The 18,555-nt window shown below is 46.0% G+C and overlaps 1 protein-coding gene across 1 annotated transcript; it reads left to right on the top strand.

Moving 5' to 3' along the window:
* The first annotated feature begins 10,844 nt into the window (after positions 1-10,844).
* Positions 10,845-15,150, top strand: SPATA31G1 (SPATA31 subfamily G member 1). The gene is made up of 2 exons (XM_079791297.1): positions 10,845-11,304; positions 11,649-15,150. Exons 1-2 carry the CDS (start codon positions 11,074-11,076, stop codon positions 14,784-14,786), a joined length of 3,369 nt encoding a protein of 1,122 aa, XP_079647423.1. The 5' UTR covers positions 10,845-11,073; the 3' UTR covers positions 14,787-15,150.
* The last annotated feature ends 3,405 nt before the right edge of the window (positions 15,151-18,555 follow it).

Below are 18,555 nucleotides of genomic sequence, written 5' to 3'. Positions count from 1 at the left end.
CTAGAAAATCTGAATTCTAGAGTTGCCACATTATATTATTAAAAATGTCCAATTTTCAACAAAAAGTACAAGATATGTAAAGAAATAAAATTTTAAAAAAATGAATAAATTTGGCACACACGCATACATGGGGAGAAAAACAGCAATTATGTGACCCCTCGGAAGCCCAGACATTGAACTTACTAGACAAAAACTTCAAACCAGCTATTTAAAATATGTTCAAAAAAGTAAAGAAAACTACATCTAAAAAATACTAATGGGCCCTGGCTAGTGTGGCTCAGTTGGTTGGGCATTGTCCTGTGCACTGAAAGGTTGCAGGTTGGATTCCCTGGTGAGGGTACATGCCTAGGTTGTGGGCTCAGTCCCCGGTGGGGACATCCAGGAGGTAGCCAATTGTTGATGTTTCGCTCTGGCATTGATATTTCTCCCTTCTCCCTTCTTCTCTCTCTACCAGGGTGACAGTAAGGATGGGGAAGAGAGACAGATTTGAGAAACAGCTGAGAAAATTAGCAAAAGTTGGTGACTGATTTCTTATGGGAAAGATGAAGAGCGAGCAGTGTAGATGGCTACTGTGTTTCTTGCTTGGGTGACTAAATGATACTAATTACTTTGGGGGATACAACAGGAAGAGCAAATTGGGTCAAAAGAAGAAAATGACCTAAGTTATGGAGATGTTAGGCCTGGGGTACCCGTGGAAAATGGAGCTTAGGGATGTTTAGCAAGAACTGGGATTTATGGGACAAGCTCATAGAAGTCAGTGCTGAAATAACTAACCACATAAATAGCTACCTCACTACCTCAGAGATCCTACTTTGGAGAGTAACACAGTCATTAAAAATTATGTTAGGCCGAAACCGGTTTGGCTCAGTGGATAGAGCGTCGGCCTGCGGACTCAAGGGTCCCAGGTTCGATTCCGGTCAAGGGCATGTACCTTGGTTGCGGGCACATCCCCAGTGAGGGGTGTGCAAGAGGCAGCTGATCAATGTTTCTCTCTCATCAATGTTTCTAACTCTCTATCCCTCTCTCTTCCTCTCTGTAAAAAATCAATAAATTAAAAAAAAATTATGTTAGGAAGAGTTTATAGTGTGTAGAAAAGGTTTACGCTAAAATATTAACTGCTTTCCTACCTTACAAAAACCTGTTTATTTAAGCAATGTAGAAATTTGAATAGTAATGTCTGGAAAGAAATACACAAAAATGCTATGGAAATTATTTTGACTTTGGAAGTTTATGGGATTCCTCCTTGTACTTTTTCATATCTTCTAAATTCAGTATATACTTTCATAATGGGAAAAACTATTTAAAACAGTAACATTTTCTCCTATCTCTAGTGGGACATGGCTAGTGTTTCTATCAAACACAGGACCTGACACATAGTAGCCTGTCAATAAATGCAGCAAAATACCAATGCCTGAGATTTGAAGGCAACTGCTTTGAATTTCCCTCCCTTCTAGAAGGCTGGGGCCTGTCCTGTCCGCTAGAATGCCTCATCACAGTGGACCTCCACTGGATCACAAGCCTGCTTCTGCCCATCAGGACTCAGCTTCACCTCTGCCCACTGACACTGCCCTGAGGGGGCTGGGCTGGCCTCCCACCCGCCATTCCCACCGCACCCCCACCCCCAGCCCCAGCCTCACAGCTCCTGCAACTGCTTTGAAACAACTCCCGGGACTGTGGGCATCGTCCCTTCTGTGGGAGCTGGCTTGGCAGGCAGAGTCTGAGAAACTGACCCCTCCCAGAGGGCGGTTCTAGGAGGTCTCACCGTCGGCTGATCAGTCCTGGCATTCTCAGGGTACTGGCATGGGATCTCTGTCCAAGCGGCAAGTGGAGGTGGGCCGCTGGCCAGGCCCTTAACTCAGCGTCCTTATAGAGAAGGATAGGGAGGGGAGGGAAGAGGGGGCAGGAGGAAGGAAAGAAGGGAGAAGGGACAGGGAGGCGGAGGGAAGGCGAGTTGGGCAGCAAAGGGGGCTGAGGCCAGACATCGAAGCTCAGAAGCTCTGCTGCGGATCCTGGGCGCAGCCCCCCCCCCCCCCCCCCCCCCCCCCCCCCCCCCGCCAACCGAGGTGGGGGAGTCCCACAGCGGGAAGGGCACTGGGGCATCTGAAAAGTCCCATCAAAATCTCGGCTGAGCTTAACTGCCTCCGGTATCAAGGAAGCCAAGGAGGCTGATTTGGGCGTCCAGAGGTGCGGCCTCCTGAGTTAGCCACCAGGAAGCCAGAGAAAGAGTCCCGCTGCAGGCCCCACCCCGCAACAAAAATCCCGCCCATTTCTCATTCTTTCGCCCAGAAGTTACTGAGTTCTAACCTGATACTAAACACCAGATGCTGGAGTTAACGCAGGGAACTGGGTAGACAAGGTCCCAGCCCTCAGATAATTAAGACATAAGCTTCCACAAGATATGTGATCAGTGCTGGGACCCTGCCAGCAGGCGAGGGGATCCCAAGGCAGGTGCTGGGCGTGGAGGCCACAAGGGCATAGGCGACCAAGGAGACAGAACTAAACCTCACATCACCCTGCTTGGCCCCGAAGGATGGCTGGTTAGCTAGAGACGGGTAAGATTCCTCAGGGAAGGAACAACCTAAGACAGGCACAGTCGCATAGGGGCCATCAGGAGAGAACTTGGGGGTCAACAGAGGTGGGGCACAGACCTTCACCCCCCCCCCCAAGTTTGCAGGGGCCTGAACCCTCACCCCTGCTGAGGGAGATCTCCTGCCCCCATCTCCTGCTCAGCTTCACATGCCCAGCTCAAATCGGGACCAGGTAACAGAGACTTGGCTGACAGCAGATGCCCTCTCACTGCAACAAGACTTGATGGAGATGTCTTGCACCCATGATCCGGGGAACTGGGGTCTATGATATCTAAATCCAGCCTAGCACCAGGAATGCTCAGGGCCTACTCAAGAAGGCAAATAATCCTCTCCACTAATAATTACAGAGTAAAACAAGATGGTTGTTAGAGTATTAAATTTGACAGTAAAATAGTAGTCAAGTTTTCAGACTAATTTAAATTGGCCAATCAAAATAAGCAAATACTCTAGAAAAATCCATTGTACTGGACAAAAAAGCTGTTCCTAAAGTGTTAACTAAAATTTTTATTGGTAGTTCATCTCATGGTAAAATTGCGTAACATATAATGAACCTAAAGCAGTCACATTTTAGTGCAAAAAAGTAAAATTTAAAAGCTATCAAGATTACAGCATAAAATTTCCAAAAGCCTCCCAATATTTAAACCAAAAAAGGGGGATAGTAGAAGAATATCATGTAAGGAAAAATACCCTGTAAATAAATTACATCTAGAAAATTTTTACTTTAGAAAATTAACTTTCATTTGCAATGCTAACAGCAAGACACCCAGGTAAAACATACATGGTGTCAAAACAAGCCAAAGGAAAATCGTTTGGGCAAAAAAATGAAAAAGGATCGCAAGTCAAATTTATAGAAAATATTCCTTTATTAACTTTTGGTCGAGAATATGTTTGTATATTTTCAGAAAACAACTCCGAGACCATGTGGATTCCTGCAACAGAGAGGAATTGACAGGAGTGCTCCAGCCATGAAGTCAGAAGAGAAACAGTCCAGAGATGGAAGACGCTGACCATGCCTTGCCATACTAGCAGTCAGCAGATGTGCACCACTGCAGATTGCCCAGGACCAAACCAGAGAGGGTCGGACCTGCATTACCACCATTTGTCCACTATCCAGAACTGAAATATCATTGCTGTTATGTACACATAAACAACTGTTGGACATAGAAATCGGGACTCAAAAGAACTTTTGGCCCAGAAAGAAACTCACTATAGACTGATTCATTTGCCTCTCAGCATAACCATTATTGCTTGTCTCATTTTCGGTTCCTATAAGTGTATTCCTAGTATCACATGAGCTCACTCATCTAGGGGAAAAGATGAACAACATAGACTGAAGAACAAGAACAGCATTGATCAGACTGTCAGACCTCAGAGGGAAGGTAGGGGAGGGTGGGGACAAGGGAGATAGATCAACCAAAGGACTTGTGTGCTTGCATATGAGCCTAACCAGTGATCACGGACAACAGGGGGATGGGGGCATGCGTGTGGGGAGGTTTGGGATGGGAATGGGGGGGGGGGGGGGTTGATGACAAATATGTGATACCTTAATCAATAAAGTAATTAAAAACAAACAAACAAAAAAAAACCACATAAGCTACAATCTACTGTTGAAAGTACTGGTGGGGGAGGAGAGGATAAGGGCACCCAGCCCAGCTTGGCGGGGGTGGGGGTGGGGGTTAAGGAAGGCCTCCCAGAGAGACAACGTTCATTGTAGCAGGAAATGGTTTCTGATTCCTCTGCAAAGTGGAGGTCTGGCACATCACCTGTGGGGGAGGGGGGGCGGTCTGAGGAAAAGAGAAGTTGAGAAAAATGAAGAAGGCTTGAATTGATTTTTTAGTAGAAAGGGTTTGCTTGTTTTTTAAGGAATTATGTAAGCGCCACAGGTAGGGAGCTTTTCCTGTTTTGATTAACAATGTATTCCAAATACTTAGACCAGTTCCTAGCACACATCAGGCACTTAATAAATGGAATTCATGAATAAATGCTTTTCAAGTGATGCTTGGAGCTGATCATTAATTGCAGACTGTGAGTTTATGGGGGCACCAACTCACTCATGTGCGATTTTATCCAATAGTGCCGAGCCACTTCCTACAGGGCAGGTCTGGCAGAGGCAGAGTTGGGATTTTGCCAGGTGAAATTATGAAAGAGAATGAATTGAGAAGAGCTTGGGAGTTTGACCATGAAGTCTATTGTGGAGAGGGAGAAAGTGGAAGGATCAATGGAATGGATGTCCTGACAAGGTTGAAGAATTGTCATCTTTAGGACAAATCTGAAGGTTAAAGTCAGAAGATGGGATGTCAGACTGGAAGGCAAAGCAGTTCCTGATGATGAGGCTTCAGATATGACCACAGCTGGACTGGAGCAGAGGTAAAGGACTCTGAGATGAAAAGGTCTAGGAATTGAGTCTAGGTCATTGAATGGTCTATCCACACAGATGTTTGGGTCTCCCATAGATCCCCTCTTCAAGATCCCTGCTCTGAAAGAAATTAAATAATAATAATAATAATAAAATAAAATAAAACATAAAAAAAAGAAGAAAAAAAAAGATCCCTGCTCTGGGCCCCATCCAGACTCTTCCCCAACCTTCAGAGGACCTGCATTCATACTTCAAGTTATGCCTTAAATCATAAAAGAATAATGATATAGCTCTGGGTCAGAAACCAAAATGGGGAAGTTAGGGAGGGCTGTAGTGGATATCTGTTTTGTTTTCTTTGTTTTATATCAGCATGCATACACCTTTCTGGAAACAGTATGTCTATGTCCTCAGAAGGAACTACCACACTCCCACTCCTTCAGTCTCAGTCCATGTGCAGGTGGAGTGGTCTTCCCTCCATACCCTTATTCCAAGGGTATATGTGTGGCTCAGACCTGTCAGAAGAAGCAGTCTATTCCCCTGTGAGCAGTGAAATGAGTTCAAGGATGGATACATACCAACTGAAACCCATAAGTCATGATGTTGCCAGAGTGACATCACATTTTTAGCATCAATTGTACTGCTACTACACAAAACCTGAGAGAAGTCAGCATAGAAGACAGCCAAGAAGTGGACAGTGAGTCCTGCTGACATTGAATTGAGTCCCTGCATCAATCCTACTACCTGAAGCCAGCCCTACCCCTGGAATTTTCAGTTATGTCATAAATTCCCATTTTGTTTACACATGTTGGATTTTATTTTCTGTCATTTATATCCAAATAATTCCTCACAGCCCTAGTCAGTTTGGCTCAGTGGATGGAGTGTCGGCTTGCGGACTGAAGGGTCCTGGGTTCAATTCCGGTCAAGGGCACATGCCTGAGTTGCGGCCTGGATTCCCAGTAGGGGATGCGCAGGAGGTAACTGATCAATGATTCTCTCTCATCATTGATGTTTCAATCTCTTTCTCCCTCTCCCTTCCTCACTGAAATCAAGTAAATATATATATATATATATATATATATATATATATATATATATATATATAACACACACACACACACACACACACACACACACACACACGCACAAAATAAAAATACAAAACACCCAAAAAAAACCAAATGATTCCAAGGAGTTGTAGAGATTAAATGGGATGATAAATGTTAGAGTATAAATTTATTCCATAACACTGAGAAGTAAGAAACATCAAATTACTTAATTTTTCTAAATTAAATTAAATCTGGCTCAAAACTCCCATTTACTGGAGTTCAAAGACATCCAATCCTATATAATAAAAGCCTAATATGGTAAGTGTCCGGTCGGCTGTTCAACCAATCAAAGCATAATATGCTAATGATATGCTAAGGCTGCTCAACCGCTCGCTATGATGTGCACTGACCACCAGGGGGCAGACAGTCAACTGGTCAACCAGTCACTATGACATGCACTTATCACCAGGGGGCAGGTGCTCCAACCTGTAGGTTAGCTTGCTGCTGGGGTCCGGCCGATTGGGACTGAGATGGGCCAGGCATTCCCTGGAGCCCTCCGGCGGTCCTTCCCCAGCTGGCCAACCTCCTGCGTCCCTCCCCAGCCCCGATCATGCACTGGTAGGGTCCCTCAGTCTGGCCTGTACCCTCTCACAATTCAGGACCCCTCGGGGGATGTCAGAGAGCTGGTTTCAGTCTGATGGTGGAATGACCAGTTCACTATGATGTGCACTGACCACCAGGGGGAAGACGCTCAACGCAGGAGCTGCTCCCTGGTGGTCAGTGCGCTCCCACAGAAGGAGTGCTGCTCAGCCAGAAGCCAGGCTCACAGCTGGCAAGCGCAGCTGTGGTGGCAGGAGCCTTTCCTGCCTCCATGGCAGCGCTAAGGATGTCTGACTGCCAGCCGTCAGTTGGTCATCCCCCAAAGGCTCCTGGACTACAAGAGGGTGCGGTCTGGGCTGAGGGACCCCCCTCCCCCCAGTGCATGAATTTTGTGCACCAGGCCTCTAGTATTAACCATAATTGGGTCCTTTCCCCTCTTTAGTGTGGTATAAATGGACAAAAAATAAAGGAAAAGAAAATCACTTAGGAAAGCTCAGTTTGAGCTTGTCATGGTTGCCCCTGGGATGTGCATAGTCTAAACCCTTATGGTCCATTCAAAGGCAGGTGACTCCACAGCATCTCTGCCAAGTTTGTACACCAGCATCTTTTGTTGCCGTTCCTAAGATTATGTGTTAGATGTTCAGTGCCCTATTAAATCAGCTCTCCCCATTAGAAGTCCTGATGCCTCCTAGTGAACCCATCACTACCCATCACTACATCTTTTTTCCCAAGTCCCTGGGCCCACTGCTATATTTGGGCAACTCCTCTTCTTTCAACCCAGGATCCTCCATCTTCTCCTTTTCAAGAATGCCCAGCTAAATTAAATTCCCCTCCCACACAAGAGCCTGAATAAGATTGTAGACAAGGTGTCTTGCAACTTTAGTTTGGGACTAAAAAATAATAATCCATTAACAATTCCATGAGATAAGAAACCTCGAATTCCTGGAATAGAACAGTTACTTTTTAAATATATATAACTTATTGATTTCAGAGAGGAAGGGAGTAGAAAGCGATTGAAACAGCAATGATGAAAGACAGTCATTGATTGGCTGCTTCCTGCACACCCCCTACTGGGGATCGAAACCACAACCCAGGCATGTGCCCTTGACCAGAATCGAACCCGGGACCCTTCAGTCCTCAGGTTGATGCTCTATCCCTGGAGCTAAACCGGCTAGGGCAACAGTTACCTTTTTATCCCACTGGCAAGGCATAAGAGAAAGCAATCAATAACTTGGTAAATTATGCTGCCATAAATTAACTAGCACAGAATAAGATCCAGTATTGCCTTCTCTAAAGACTCAAGCTTCTTCATTCATAGGTAGCAAATGCAAATGCCAGGCAGGTAATACAAATGAGTAAAAAAATATAAGAAAACAACATGATAAACAGCAACTAACCCTTAGCCTGGGCATTAACAATGAAACTATGATGAGAGCCATGCTGAACTGGAGAGCACCTGTCCACTTCAAAGGGAGGGAACAACCGCTACTTAACTCTAATGGTCTTTACTTGGTGGGAATGAGAGTCAGTATTGCCAAATTTTAAACTTGAAATATTATTATGTGCAATCTGTTAAGTTACGTGCTGGGCTACTTATTCAAGTTCTTAATAAAAACACTCCTGGCTACATTGCCTGGGCCAAATGTAATATTTCAGTTGGTCATCTTTAAGCCTTTTTATGGTTTCAGCTGCTACATATTTGCTGTCAGCTGACAAATTTACTTCTTCTCCATAGACTGTTCTCCCAAGCTTCAGATCCAAGTATCCAATTGCCTCTTGCCTAGCTTTTCCTTGTCACAGGTATCTCAAATTCCAACGTCTAAAATGGAACCCATCAACCCCAAACACATGCTAAATTGGTTTCCAGGTCTGTGTTTCCTATCTCAGTACAATGATACAATTACATACCCAGTTTCCTCTCAGAAACCCTGGAGTTATTCTCAACTCTCCTCCCTCCACCCCATCCCACTGGTAACAAAGCATAATGTTATATCTGTGGAATTCTACTTGAACCCATTATTCTCCATTCCCACCATCACTGCCTTGGCTCAGGCCTCATCTTTTATTTTGCCTAAATTAAAGCAAGAGCTCCCTAACTAGTCTCTTGCCTTCAATCTCTAATCTTTTTGCCCTCACTATAGCCAAAGCATTCTTTGCAAGACACAAGCTTGATGTTGTCACTTCCCTGCTCAAAACTTTTCTAATGATTTACCATTACCTTCAGGATAAATTTCAACTTCTTAGACTGGTATTCAGGACCCTTCATGATCTTGTCTTTCCATTTCTATCTCCTACTGCTTCCTCAACCCCCACCGAATTGAAACACCTTAATTTTCCCTAATAGGACATTTTCCTCTACCCTAGCACCTTTTCACAAAACCAAACATTTAATCCTCTTCGGGGACATAACCCCTCCCCCCACACACACACACAAGCAACCCCTTTCCCCAGGCTGGTTAGATAACCTTTTCTGCCTCCAATGTGCATATCTCTATTTTATTGTCTACTAGGGGCCCAGTACATGAATTCGTGCACCTTGAAAGGAACTGTGGGCTGTGAGGCTGCGATGGGCACAGGGGTGGGTCTCGGCCCATCCTCTGCGCCCCTGCCCGGCCCCCGGTCCCCTGTCTGCCGGCAGACCCACTCCCTCCGCCACCTCTCGACCCGCTGACGACGACTACCATGTTCCACGTGCACCCCCCTGGTGGTCAGCACACGTCATAGTGACTGGTTGTTCGGCCGTTCAGTCTATTTGCATATTAGGGTTTTATATATATAGATTACTTGACTGACTTTCCCCACAGAAATAGGACTTACTTTAGAGCAGTGGTTCTCAACCTTTCTAATGCCGCGACCCTTTAATACAGTTCCTCATGTTGTGGTGACCCCCAACCATAAAATTATTTTTGTTGCTACTTCATAACTGTAATTTTGCTACTGTTATGAATCGTAATGTAAATATCTGTTTTTTCCGATGGTCTTAGGCGAACCACTGCTATAGACACAGATATTTACATTACGATTCATAACAGTAGCAAAATTACAGTTATGAAGTAGCAACGAAAATAATTTTATGGTTGGGGGTCACCACAACATGAGGAACTGTATTAAAGGGTCGCGGCATTAGAAAGGTTGAGAACCACTGCTTTAGAGACTCTGTCTTCTATCTACTCGAGACTGAACACAATAAACTAGGCACTCAATAAATATATGTTGAATTAATTAATCTAATCCAACTTAGGGTAGCAATGGAGAAAACTTTCTTGCCCAAGATCACATGGCCAATCAGGGAAGAACTAGAAAACCCAGGTATCCTCAATCTTAGTTCAGTGCTCTTTCTACCAGACTAAGCTGGCCTTTGAGGCAGGTGATGTGAGAAAAGAGGCTTTAACTTGTACTGTGAAGGCAGAGATGGAGGGCCCTGAAAAGAAGAGATGACATGGAATAGAGTGGTTGCTTTAGGGTAAAGAGGGGCAAATGAAGAAAAATGGTCAAGTACATTTTATTTGTCATTCTTAACATAAATGCTTGCCAACAATGTCACAGGCAACCTAAAGTCAAATAAGACAGTTCACAGTTGACAAGAGATTTAAAAAAAAAAAAAGAGGGAGCAGACTCCATTTATTAAAGATGGAATGAGACTTGTAATGGGAAACCTTAAAAGAAATAAATTTTTAATATAGCATGTAAAACCTAAGCATATAAATGTGTACATTTAATTTTCAAAACAACCCTATGTGGTAATAATATTATTCCCATTTTAGGTGAAAAAACTGAGGCACTGAAAGATTAAGTTTGACTGAGATTTCATGGGTAGGAAGTGACAGAGCTAGAATTTTCTAAAAAAAATATTTTTATTGCCTAGCCAATTTGGCTCACTGGATAGAGCATCGGCCTGTGGACTGAAGGGTCCCAGATTCGATTCTGGCCAAGGGCACATGCCTGGGTTACGGGATCAATGATTCCCTTTCATCATTGATGTTTCTGTCTCTCTATCCCTCACCTTTCCTCTCTAAAATCAATAAAAAATATTTAAAAATATTTTTATTGATTTCAGAGGAAGGAAGAGAGATAGAAACATTAATGATGAGAATCATTGATTGGCCACCTCCTGCACACCCCCTACTGGGGATTGAGCCCACAACCCAGGCATGTGCCCTTGGCTTGAATCGAACCCGGGACCCTTCAGTCTGACATTCTAACCACTGAGCAAAACTAGCCAGGGCCAGAGCTAGGATTTGAATGAGGCATTTTTAATGTTGGAATCCATGTCCTGAACCACAATGCTGGAAGCATAATTCTGACCATGGTAATCAAGACAAAAGAGGATCGCCCAGGTTTGTGTGAAGAATGAATTGTTTCGTGGACACATTTTTTTTACCTTAAGTTCAGAGAGAAGGCTGTTAGGCATGTGGGGGTTGGGAGTTCTTTGTTCTGAGACACAGTGATGACATCAAGATAAACTGCCACTAGGCTGAGAAAAATGGACTGGTTGCTAGAGGGCCTGCTTGGGGCTGAGGGGGACAAGGGGCTTCTCTGGGGCCAGCTGACCCATTCCCTTGCCTGCAGACACTGTGGCAGCAGTTGCCTCCAGAGTACAGGGAATATAGTGATACTATTCCTATTCATGGTTTGGCAGATCCAGAGGTGGTGGCAACTTGGGAACTGGCGAAATCTTCAGCCCTGGTACTCTGGAGACATGATGCAAGGCAAGGTGGGTGCCACATCTGAATTTTGGTGAGGAATCATTGACATGGATGTGAGCCCAAATAAGTGACTATAAGCCTTAAATGTGAGGCAGGGTGACTGACCACTGACACTAGATTTGAAGCCAGATCAGTGATGACTTACCCTAGATGTAGGATTATGTAAGAAATGCTGATCTCCACCGGTGCGCTGGGTAATGGCCATTAACACTGGATGGGTAAGTGACTGTTGATCACAGATGTGGGGCCAGTTGAGTAACTGTTCATTCTGGATGTGGAACAGAGACGGAGAGCTTCATGATACACCTTTTGACTCTGAAAAGGCTGACAGTATTTTTTCTCCATTTCCCAGGGCCTATCACTTCTACACCATGTGGCTTTCCTTGGTCATCTGTGGAAGCAGAAGTCAGAGGAGGAAGAAGAGGAAGAAGAAGAGGAGGAAGAGGAGGAGGAAGAGGAGAAAGAAGAGGCGGTATCTCTGGATCCATTGAAGCCATATTTTCTTTCCAAAGAAGCTCCTATTGGACAGCAAGCCACCACAGCTCCATCCCAACCATCCTGTGATCCTGAGAGCCTCCACCAAACCATAGAGACAACAGAGCTAGTACTCACACAGACCCCAAGCCCTCCTAGATCATTCCCCACCTTTCAGATCCTGACCAACCTACCTGTGAGGCATAAGACAACAGCAGGCAGTGGTCTACAGCAGAGAAAAAGCCAGCTCTTCTGGGGGCTCCCTTCCCTGCACAGTGAGTCCTTGGAGGCCATCATCCTGAGTTCAGGTGGCCCCTCTCCCCTGAAGTTACCTGTTGGTCCTTCTGTCTGCTTCAACAAGTTTTCTTTCCTGCCTAAGTCCAACCTGCTGTTTCCCCAGTATTGCTCCCCAACCCAACTTCCTACCCCTGAAGTCCATACTACAAAAGATCTGGAAGAGATGGCCCCTAATCCTCAGCAACTTCCCTCTCCACTTTCCCCTTTTGTCCCATCACTACCCCTCCATCTTAAGTGCTTCCCCATAGACCACAAAGGAGTCCATTCAGGTGCTCAGGCACATACAGAGTGGCTTCTGTGGCAGAGAGTGGCCCCTCAGGTCTCTGAGGATCAAGCCCTGCACCCACAGCCTGAACTCCAAAGAACCAGACCCTCCAAGTTTTCCCCCTTATCTGAGGTCTGGCAGGGGAGGCCATGGGATCCTGGCTTCCCACAACACATCCCAGATCCACTCTCTGCCTCTCTGCTGTCTCCCTCTAACTTTCTGGGAGTCATGACTAAGTTTGAGGCTCCATGGAGGACCATGGTGCAAAAGGAGGATCCCAAAGCCTCTGAGACAGCAATGCTAGTTCCCAGCCCAACCCCAGCCTCTCTGCCAGAACGCCAGGGAGTCAGCCCTATAGGAGACCTATATGGATCTGAGGACCACTGGGAAAACAGAAGGCAAAATGAGAATCCTCCGATTTCTAAGCCTCCAATCCTGGCCCCTTTCCAATCTGTAGCCCCCATAACAGAGCCTCAAGGAACTAGACCCCTGGAAGTTCCCCCTGGATGTGAGTCTCAGTGGAGAACCACAGGACATAAAAAGAGTCCTCAAGCCTCTAAGCTCCCAATGCCAGCACCTTACCAATCTGATTCTCTGTCAGAACCCCAGAAAGTCAGCTCTGAAGGACCACCTATATCTAAGGACTTCTGGGGAACCATAGAATACACACAGAAGCCTCCGGCCTCTGGGTATCTAATGCCAGGCCCCTGTCCTCCCTCAGACCCCCAGCAAGAACTCCAGAGAGGCAGTCCCCTGGGAGATTTATCTGGATACAAGCCTCACTGGGAATGCAGAGGAAATCCACAAGTTTTTAAGCCCCCAGCCTTGGAACTTAACCCAGGATTCTATGGTACCAGCCCTGCATGTATCCCATCAGGATCGGAGACTCTATGGAAAGGCATGCAAAAGACAGAACATCTTTGGGTCTCTGAAGATTCACTTTCATCTTGCAGCCTTCCTTCAGCCTGTCTGCTGGAGTCTCTAGGAATGGGCCCCCAGGGAGGCCTATCTAAGTCCAAGGCTTTGTGGGAGACTATGAGGCAGATAGAGAACCACAAGACCTCTGAGTCTACAGACCCTTCATGGGGGGACATGAAGCAGAAAAAAATCTATTGTGCTCCTGTGTCCCCATTCTGGGACCCCAGCCCACATCCAAATTCTATGTCAAAGTCTCACTTAAGTGAGCCTATAAGAGACCAAGGCAGCTATAAGCCTGAGGGGGAAGCATTTGAACAGAAAGAGAACAGCTGGGCCACTGAGCAACCAGCCCTATCTCCCAACACACGTTCTGCTCCTCTAGCAGGTCCACACATTGACCCTGAGTTTGTGTGTGGGAATGTGCAACAAAGAGAGACCCCCCAAGGCCCCAGCCCCCCAACAGTGGATTCCCTGCAGCCAATAAACTGGCCTCCCACCATAGCTGAAGCTCTGAAGACTGAGCCCAACCAGCCTGGTCTACCCAAGGAAGACCTGTTCCCAGGAGCTAAGGCAGAGATTCCACACTCCCAGAGAGAGGCTGACCTAGAGATATCTACCCATTCTGGGATCCAGGCCTGGCACTGGAGTAAAGAATTAGAACTCAGGCTGAAGAAACTACAGCTGAGCCCTGCTTCCAGATCCCCTGGTCCAAGTCAATCATTTGGCAGCTCCCCTGCCCTGAGCTCCACAACTCCTGGCACTTGGGGACTCTCTTCCTGCTCTTCACAGCAGACGTATCCCCCCAATCTGTGCTCCCAGTCTTCAAACTGTCAACCCCCACAAGTTGAGCGCACAGTGACTCAGCCTGTCCAGGTCTCCCACTGTTACCACTCCCACTCCTCTTCCCATCCTCAGCCACAAGGGTCAGGTAGGGCAGAACAAAGGTTTCAGAGAGAGGAAAGAATGAAGGCAAAGATGGTGGCCCAGGTCTCACTTCAGGGACAATCTGTTCACATGGAGGCTGATGAGAACTGCCCAGGCTTGAGAGGGTCCTCAGACCCCGAGGTTCCGGTCTCAGGCAACAGACAGAACAAGGCTTCAGTCCTATCTTCAGCCAAAAAGAGAGAGAACCCCAGGAAACCCAAATCAGGAGACCACAGTGGAGGGGATGCAAGATTGGGGTCACTCACAGTTACAGGAAAGAGCCATCCAGCCCAGGCCAGACTTTCCCAAAGATCTCAGCACGGGAACCGGAGCTCTCTCCACACTGCTCTCCCCCAGCAGCTTCGCTCCAAGGCTGCAGGCCCCCAAGGTAAGCGAGGAGCAGAGCTGAGAGCTGGTGATATCCTGATCCCTCGGCACTGTAAGCACTGCTGCCCTTGGGCCCAAATGGAGAAACATCTCTCTCCCCCCACACCTAAGCCTCCCCTTACCAGGGGTCTCCAAAGGATATTCGCCAAGCTTCCGGGTACCCATGGACCCCTGCCCACCAAATCCAGTCAGCATGAGAAAAAAGCTGATAGTATTGGCACCTGAGGGCTGGGGAACAAGCAGAGGAAATCCTAATAAACTAGCTAAATTAGACAAATCCCACTCATTTCTTTGGAGTCTGGGGTACTGGGAATGTCAGTTCCCTATTAACTTCTCCATCAACTACATTCCCTCAGAATCAGATCCCTAAAATAGAGAGCTCAGGATTCTGCAGGCTTAACTTTCTTTTCAAGCCCTTCACAGATAGATGATCAATCTGGGATCCATACACCCCTACTCTATAGGGTGAAGCTGAAAGGCCAGGGAGCACAGTCCAGTGCTGCCCTTGAGAACTTCACAGCAAGTGAACAAGAAAAATACACCTCTTCATATGAGCACAATTGGTCTTGGTCTAGGCAGACCCAGGGTATGCCTGGGTATAGTCCCACTTCACCCACTCAACCCACAGTTCTCCACATATCTTTCCATCTCTTCTCAGCCCTCTACTCTTATTCTCCCTGGGTCAAATCAACAACCGTTCATTCCCATGGCTACAAAAACAAGTGCCTTTCATGTTTAATGGCCATTTGGATTTCTTCTAGAATTGCCTGTTCATATCCTTCACCCATTTTCCACTGCTGCACTATTTGTTGGATATTGTATTAGTTTTCTGCTGCTGCTATAACAAATTACCACAACACAAATTTACTTTGTCAGAAAAATAAAATCAAGGGGTTGATATGGTTGCATTCTTTTCTGTAGGCACAGAGCAGGATTCATTCCTTGTCGTTCCTGGGCTCTAGAGGGAGCCTTGGCTACTAGGCCTCTTTCTCCATCTTCAAAGCTACCAAAGGCCAAGTTCTCATATCATATCAATCTGCTCTCCATTGCTTCCCTCTTCCACTTGTAAGGACATTTATAAATACTTGGTCCCACCTGGGTAATCCAAGATACTATTACCAACTTAGGCAGTTGGTTAGCAACCTTAATTCCATTTACAGCCTTAATTCCCTTTTCCATGTAAAATAGCATAATCAGAGGTTGCAGGGATTAGGACATTGGACATCTTAGGAGAGCCATTATCCTGCTTACCATAACCTATTATGTATATCACAGTTATTTTCTCCCAACCTGTGGCTTTTCTAATTTTGTTTAAGGTGATTTTTACTTTACCAAAGTTCAAGATTTTTATATAATCAAATTTACCAACTTTTCCCTTCAGTGGCTTCTAAAATATTTTTTTTCTGGTACTTTTATGTATCAACTAGTGGCCCAGTGCACGAAATTCGTGCACTCAGGGAGAGGGGTGTGTGTGTGTGTGTGTGTGTGTATGTCCCAGCCTAGCCTGTGCCCTGTCAGTGAGGGAGCCCCGTGATCCATCGCCCCAAAGAGGTAGGCCCCGCCCACTGATTCAGGGCTCCTCAATAGATTGCCCCAAAGAGGTAGGCTGGGCCGCAGCAGAGGCCTGTGGACCTCCACGTGCCTCAGGATCCCCAGCGCAGGTGCGCGGAGGCCCCAGACGCGGCCCTGCCCCTTTTGCTGCGAGTCCCTGCCCACCCACGCCTGCTGCACACACAGCCTCCAGCTGATTGGTCATTAAACATGAGGGCATCCGGACCATTTGCATGTTACCCCTTTATTAGTATAGATAGTATAGACTAGAGGACCAGTACATGAAATTTGTGTACAGGTAGGGTCCCTAGGCCTGGCCGGTGATCAGGGTAGATCGGGGCCTTCCAGCTGTGGCCTGCCTTCATTCCTCACCGTCCCCTGGTGGTCGTCACACATCATAACAAGCAGTCTAACTCCCAAGGGGACAATTTGCATATTAGCCTTTTATTATATAGGACTGGAGGCCTGGTGCACAAATTCGCACACAGGTGGGGTCCCTCGGGGTGGCCTGTGGGGACCAGGCCCCAGCTTGCGGCCCCAGGCTCGTGCCCCGTTTCACAGCCCTGCCTGGCACCCTGCCATGGCCTGGTGCCACCTCCTCACCTGCTCTACCATCCCGCCAGTCCTGCTCTGGTCAGGGCCCACCTGGGGCCAGCAGCACTTCCACTGCTGCCCACTGCTGGCGCCGCGCTGCCAACACCCACCATGTTGCACGTCGCCCCCTGGTGGTCAGCGCATGTCATAGAGGTCAAACTCCTGGTCAAACAATTTGCATATTAAGGCTTTTATTATATAGGATGTTAGGTTAACCTAAGTTTTGAGTATGGTAGGCAAAAATTTAACTCTCCCCACATACCTCCCACAAAATAGATGTCCAATGTTACCAGTACAATTAAAAATATATAGAGCCGAAACCGGTTTGGCTCAGTGGATAGAGCGTCGGCCTGCGGACTGAAAGGTCCCAGGTTCGATTCCGGTCAAGGGCATGTACCTTGGTTGCGGGCACATCCCCAGTAGGGGCTGTGCAAGAGGCAGCTGATCGATGATTCTCTATCATCGATGTTTCTCTCTATCCCTCTCTCTTCCTCTCTGTAAAAAATCAATAAAATATATTTTTAAAAAAATATATATATATAGAATTCCTTGCCTGGCTGGTGTGGTTCAGTGGTTGAGTCAACCTATGAATCAAATCAAGAGGTCACAATTTGATTCCAGGTCAGGGCACGTGCTCAGGTTGTGGGCTCGATCCCCAGTGTGGGATGTGCAGGAGGCAGCCGATCAATGATTCTCTCATCACTGATGTTTCTATCTCTCTCTCCCCTCTCTAAAATCAATAACATTAAAAAAAAAAAAACTTATAAAAAAGGTGGCGATTAATGTTAAAAAAAGGTATAAAGCAGGATGATCTCATTTTGATTTTAAAACACCACTTATAGACATACACATTTACACACATTCACAGAAAAAGACTGAAAAATAGCAACTAAAGATGGTGGTCTCTGATTATTGGGAATATTCATTTTAAAAAATATGCTTATATTTTTCTAAATTTCTACAATGCACATTACTGCTTCTATAAAAATAGGTTATTTTGAAAGTGAATTGCCTATGCTGTACACTTGGTAATTGTAAGGTAAATTTTGGCTTTTTGACACATACACACAAATTAATCCTCTTAGCATTGAAATCTGACTCACTTCCCTGTCTAAATCCCCCAGATATCTTTGGACTAAAGTTCATTCCTGACATATGAAAGTCTTCACGTGATTTCTGACCCCTTCAAATTCACTTCAGGACTCCCTTGCTAGCCAACCTGATGATTCTTCTGTATTCTCTACCTTCTGTGCCTTTTGCTAATTGCTCTCCTGCACTTCTCCATGTCGTCTCCCACCTTCCTTTAATGCCCAGTTCAGACTACCTTTCCTATCTTGGTTTGGTTTACCCTTCTTGCAGCCACATAACAAAGTGTACCTTGTTGACAGCACTTGTTTCCTGATAGTATGGCAATGAAGCCATTCAAAGAGAGATTCTATGGTCAAGTCCACATTCCCAATCCTGTATTCTTTCCATTCTACAATATTCCCTCTACTCTGTATATTTGGTTCAGAAAAACAGCCAGTCAGAAGGTACGTATTATTCCTCTGTCTCCTCACTAATGTCACTATTCTATTCCAAAGCTTTATTTATAACCCAAACCTGAGGGCCTGAGTCCAAAACTCACCACCTGCTGGCTAAGGGTGGAACTGAAAGTCCTTTCTTTCTCCCCACCTATTGCCCCCCCGCCCGCCGCCACCACACTCAGAGTCACAATGACAATGCAATTCTGAATTTCTACTTGACACAGGGATATTTAATGACTCTATCCATCTCTAGATAGCTTTATGAAAAATTCAAGTCCTAGATTCTTGTCTTTTTAAGGACTCGGTAGGTTGGGCAAGAATAA

Source organism: Cnephaeus nilssonii, assembly GCF_951640355.1.
Source record: "Cnephaeus nilssonii genome assembly, chromosome: 14".
NCBI classification, from domain to species: domain Eukaryota; kingdom Metazoa; phylum Chordata; class Mammalia; order Chiroptera; family Vespertilionidae; genus Cnephaeus; species Cnephaeus nilssonii.
The sequence above is the reverse complement of the archived record's forward strand: the minus strand, read 5'-3'. Positions and strand labels throughout refer to the sequence as shown.

Excerpts from the sequence above, each read along its gene's own strand:
- SPATA31G1 (XM_079791297.1), top strand. The coding sequence starts at position 11,074 with ATGGACTGGTTGCTAGAGGGCCTGCTTGGGGCTGAGGGGGACAAGGGG. Across the intron at positions 11,305-11,648 it reads GAGACATGATGCAAGGCAAG|GGCCTATCACTTCTACACCA; the intron begins GTGGGTGCCACA and ends TCCATTTCCCAG.